Source organism: Humulus lupulus, chromosome 5 (assembly GCF_963169125.1).
Source record: "Humulus lupulus chromosome 5, drHumLupu1.1, whole genome shotgun sequence".
Classification (NCBI taxonomy): Eukaryota; Viridiplantae; Streptophyta; class Magnoliopsida; order Rosales; family Cannabaceae; genus Humulus; species Humulus lupulus.
The window spans coordinates 90,591,747-90,597,363 of record NC_084797.1 but is presented as its reverse complement, the minus strand read 5'-3'; the positions used below and the strand labels follow the sequence as shown (position 1 = coordinate 90,597,363).

General features: G+C 39.9%; 1 protein-coding gene across 1 annotated transcript; it reads right to left on the bottom strand.

Moving 5' to 3' along the window:
* Positions 1–1,069: 1,069 nt before the first annotated feature.
* Positions 1,070–1,789, bottom strand: LOC133779291 (secreted RxLR effector protein 161-like). The gene has a single exon (XM_062219268.1). It carries the CDS (start codon positions 1,787–1,789, stop codon positions 1,070–1,072), a length of 720 nt encoding a protein of 239 aa, XP_062075252.1.
* Between the last annotated feature and the right edge of the window lie 3,828 nt (positions 1,790–5,617).

Below are 5,617 nucleotides of genomic sequence, written 5' to 3'. Positions count from 1 at the left end.
AGGATGAAAAGCTGTGCTACATTTCAACTAAGTCCCCATGGCTCTCTGCAGAGCTCCCCAGAACTTAGAGGTAAAGATAGGGTCTCGATCCGATATAATAGACTTTGGAACCCCATGGAGACGAACTATCTCCCTCACATACAGTTCTGCATACTGTTCCACAGCATAAGTTGACCTGACTGGTAGGAAATGAGCTGACTTGGTGTATCTATCCACTATCACCCACACCGAGTCATGAAGTCCAACTGTCCTGGGTAATCCTCCCATGAAATCCATCGTAATATCCTCCCACTTCCATTCTAGGATACCCAAAGGCTGAAGCAATCCCTCTGGTCGCTGATGCTCAGCCTTAACCTGCTGACAGGTTAAACATCTAGATACATACTCAACTACATCCTTCTTCATCCCGGGCCACCATAATAATGTCCGTAGATCTTGATACATCTTCGTGGTACCCGGATGAAGTGAGTATGGTGTAGTGTGGGACTCATCCAATATCTCACGCCTAATCCCCTCATCTGCCAGAACAAATATCCGTCCCTGATACCAGAGCAAACCTGTCTCTGAAACTGAATAATCCTTAGCTGTCCCCGCTAAGGCATGCTGCCTACTGTCCTGCAACTGCACATCCACCAATTAACCCTCCTTGATCCGCTCCAACAGGGTCGGATGTAAAGTGACATTGGCTAACTGGCCTACCACTAGTTCTATCCTTGCCCTAACCATCTCATCGGCCAATTCTCTCGAGATCTGAGTAGAACTATACAAATGCCCTGGGCCCCTCCGGCTCAATGCATCTGCCACTACGTTGGCTTTCCCCGGGTGATAAAAGATATCACAATCATAATCCTTAACCAACTCCAACCAACGTCTTTGTCTCATATTTAGATCCTTCTGCGTGAAGAAATACTTCAGACTCTTATGATCAGTGTAGATCTCGCACTTTTCTCCATACAGATAATGACGCCACACCTTCAGTGCAAACACCACTGCCGCTAACTCCAAATCATGAGTTGGATACCTCTGCTCATACTCCTTCAGCTGTCGAGACGCATAGGCTATAACTTTCTCATTCTTCAAAACTTTTTCTTGGTAGGGCCTTTGTTAGGATGTCGACAATCTGTTTCTTTGTAGCAATGTAGTTGAGCTCAATGATCTTTGAATTCACCTTCTCAGAAATGAAGTGTCTGTCTATTTCAACATGTTTAGTTCTATTGTGTTGAATCAGATTTTTAGCAATGCTAATTGCTGCTTGACTATCACTGTACATTTTAAAGGACTCAGGAGAGTCAAACCTCAATTCATTTATGAGCCTTTTGATCCATATCCCTTCACAAATACCTAAGGCCAAAGCACGATATTCTGACTTTGCACTACTCCTTGAGACCATAGGCTGCTTTTTACCATGCCAAGTAACTAAATTACCCCATACATAGGTGCAATAACCACTAGTTGATTGTCTGTCGGTCAGCTCTCCAGCCCAACTAGAGTCTGTGTAAACTTCCAAGTCTCGGTTGTTGTGTTTTTTGAAGTGCAAACCAAGACCTAGTGTCATTTTCAGATACCTTAGAATATGATACACTGCTTCCAAGTGCTCCTCACAAGTACTGTGCATATGTTGACTAACAACGCTGACAGGGAAGGCGATATCAGGTCTAGTATGAGAGATATAGATTCGCTTTCCTACTAATCTTTGATAGCTCCCCCTCTGTACTGGAGTTGAATCCTCTCTTCGATTAACTTTCAAGTTTGGATCCATGGGAGTGTCAACTGGCTTGCTCCCAATCATTCTAGTTTCCTTTAGAAGATCTAGGATATACTTTTGCTGAATTATAACAATTCATTCTTTTGATCGGGCTACTTCCATACCAAGAAAGTATTTGAGGGTTCCTAGATCTTTGATTTCAAATTTGGAGGCAAGAAGTCTTTTGAGATCTGAAATTTCTCCTAAGTGATCTCCAGTTAAGATTATGTCATCCACATAGACAATGAGAATTGCTAGCTTCCCAGTTGAAGAGAACTTTAAAAATAGAGTATGATCAGCCTGGCTTTGAGTATATCCATGTTTGACAACTAACTTTGCAAATTTGTAGAACCATGCCTGAGGTGACTGTTTCAAGCCATAAAGGGATTTGATAAGTTTGCACACTACTCGACCACTGGAGTGTTTCTTCATACCTGGTGGAATTTCCATATAGACTTCTTCTTCGATATCCCCATTCAAGAAAGCATTCTTCACATCCAATTGATATAACGGCCACAATTTACAACAAGTGATAATAAAACTCTTACTGTATTAAGTTTGGCGACGGGAGCAAAGGTCTCCTGATAGTCAACACCATATGATTGAGTGAATCCCTTGGCAACTAATTGAGCCTTGAATCTGTTGATACTCCCATCTGAATTATATTTGACGGTGAAAATTCACTTACAACCAACTATCCCTTTTCCTTGAGGTAACTCAGTGAGAACCCAAGTACCATTTTTCTCAAGAGCATTCATTTCTTCATCGACTGCAGTCTTCCATTTAGGATCTTTCAAGGTTTCATAAATGTCTGTGGGAATATGAATAAGATCAAGAGAAGATACAAAAGCTCAGTACATAGGTGTTAGTTTCCCATAATCAACATACTTTTCAATAGGGTTATTGGTACAAGTTCTAACACCATTTTGATGAGCAATAGGTAGGTCGAGATCATCAATAGTAGGAGAAATTAACTCATGAGTCACATAATCCTTACCTTCATGATTTTCGAGGCTGAGAGGGCTTTGATGAGTGTTTGAGCAGTTCTTGTCTTGCATGTTGACCTCTATATTTCCAACTTTTCTCCCGCTATAAACACGAAGTTCTTTGTTACCTATATCAAATTGTGCTTGAGTTTGAGGTGATGGTAAATTTGAAGGAGTGTTTGGATTTTCTGAGGAGGAAGGTGAGGTCGGATTGACTATAGAGAAGGACGGGTTGGGTGTGTTTTCTGTACTGATATCTGGTTGGATAGGAAAAGTGGGTAAGGAAGGACCAGTTGATTGATCTGGTTGGATATGAAAAGAAGGGAATGAATGACCAGTTGATTGATCTGGCTGGATAGGCAAAGAGGGCAAAGACTGAACACTTTGGTGTTTGTGTGCACAACATTGGGTTGAGGAAATGCAGCTTGATGATCCTGATTAATTTCCCATAGCTGATATTCTTGAGAATGCTCCCCCTGAATACTAGATTTGGGAAAGAAAGATTAATGTTAAAAAAAGGTGACATCCATAGTGTTATAGATCCTTTTTGTAATTGGAGAGTAACATTTATACCCTTTTTGAGTGTTGGAATACCCGATGAAGAGACACTTGTGAGACTTTGGATCAAGTTTTGTTTGTTTGTGATCATAAATATGGACAAAAGTCGTACATTCGAAGACTTTAAATGGAAGATCGGAGGAGAAGGCTGAGATATGAGGCAATGTTGCAAGTAACAGATTTCTGGGAGCTTTGAATTGTAGTACACGGCTAGGCATACGATTGATGAGATAGGTGGCTGTGAGTAAGGCTTCCCCCCAAAACTATTTGGGAACATGATTTGAAAACATGATGGATCTAGAAACTTCAAGAAGATGTCTATTTTTACGCTCAGCCACTCCATTTTGTTGTGGAGTATCAACACATGAACTAATGTGAACAATACCTTGATCTAACAAGTATGGACCAAGAATGGAGTTAAAATATTCCTTTCCATTATCGATTTTAAGGATTTGGATCCTTCAGTGAAATTGATTTTGAATCATTGAATGAATTTTTTTTAAAATAGAAGCAGTTTCAGATTTTTCTTTCATAAGGAATACCTATGTTGTCCCAGTATGATCATTAATAAAGGATGCAAACCATCTAGATCCATTAATATTAGTTACTTGTGAGGGTCCCCAAATATCACTATGTATCATCGAAAAAGGTTGTGAAGGTTTGTAAGGAAGACTGGGATAAGAGTTTAGAGTATGTTTAGCAAGTTGAAATACTTCACAATGAAAGAATTTTGGTCTTTTGTGGACAAATAACTGAGGAGATAGTTTTTCAAGATAACCAAAATTTGGATGTCCTAGTCGAAAATGCCACAACATGACAAGATTTTCATTCGAAACAGACACAAAATTGAAAATATAATCTAAATTGGAATGGTTACCACAACTAGATTTGTGAACTTGTTTACTTTTAGGAGAATTCTTGAGAATATAGAGCCCATCATGCATTTCAACATTGCCAATCACCTTCTCCGAGCCCTCAACCTGAAATTCACAAAGATTTGAATAGAATTTAGTTACACAATTAAGATCTCGAGTAAGTTTGCTCATTGAAAGAAGATTGCAATTTAGTTTAGGGACAAATAGAATAGATGAAAGGAGAAGGTCATCTGATAATGTTACAGAGTCAGTCCCTATCACTTTTGAGAGAGAACCATCGCCAATTCTGACGGTGTGGGATTCAACACATGGTTTGAAGGTGCTAAAGACTTTTAAATCACCCGTCATGTGGTCGGAAGCCCCTGAATCAACAATCCAAGTACCTTTGTTGGAGGTTGCAGTAAATGTGTGAGACGTAGAACCTTGATGACACATTATGCTGACATTTTCCTCGGTTGAAGATGGATTTGGTGGGTGCATACACTGCCCAAGAGGTGTTGGAGTTGCATTGATTTTGTCCTTTGAGAAGTGGCTGACTTCCAAGTCTTGAAAATGGATGACTTTATGAGAGGAATTGGTGACAAGAGCAGCTGATTGAGGAGTGGGCTTGGCTGGTTTGAGAAGTTGAGGAGCAGCCATTGATTGGAGAAGCTGATATTTTTGAGATTGAATTTTAGACGAGGAGTTGGCTGGAACAGCCATTGATAAGAACTTTAGAGTGAAAAAAATTTGACTGGAATAAGCTTATGAGGGATTGGAACAAAAAATATTATCTAGTAACGATAGAGAGGCTAGGGCTAAAAAAAAATTTTTGATTGAATTTTTGTGATGAAATCGTGAAAGCACCAGGGAAATGTAGCAAGGAGTGCCGAGGAGGTCGCCGTCGAAAAAAGCTCGTCGTCGGGGTGCTGCACGCGCCTACATGTGCCACGCGCGTGGGAGATGGGCCGGAGATGGAGGCGGTGCGTGAGGCTCACGCGCAGCTCTGCTGGGTGTCGAACTTCAAGGTTTTGCTGGCCAGAGGTGCAGGAAGCTTCCTGTGTAGGAGGTGAGAGTAGAAGATGGCCCTAAAATAATTTTCTAAGGTTGAGCTTAAGAGTGCAAAACCCTAATTTTTTTTTACTAGAAAAAGGGCAAAAAAAATTGGAAAGATTTTCCAATTTTTAGACTACTAATGCTCTGATACCATGTAGTTTTGTGTGAATAATACTTCTAATTTTATTTTATTGGTGAATAATATGGCCTATATATAGGCTGAATACAAAGAGCTAGACAAAAAATAAGGAAAAAATACAACCTAAACTTAGCTGTCAATTACAACCTAACTTAGCTGTAAATTACAACCTAAAAATAGCTGTACAAAATGTATTTACAAAGATATTTCTACACATACCAATCATATAAATGAGTACAATGTCATATGGGACCAATTGCCCTAGATAATTGATCAATGA

Bases quoted from the DNA above. Each gene is read 5' to 3' on its own strand.
- LOC133779291 (XM_062219268.1), bottom strand. From the start codon at position 1,789: ATGATTGGGAGCAAGCCAGTTGACACTCCCATGGATCCAAACTTGAAA.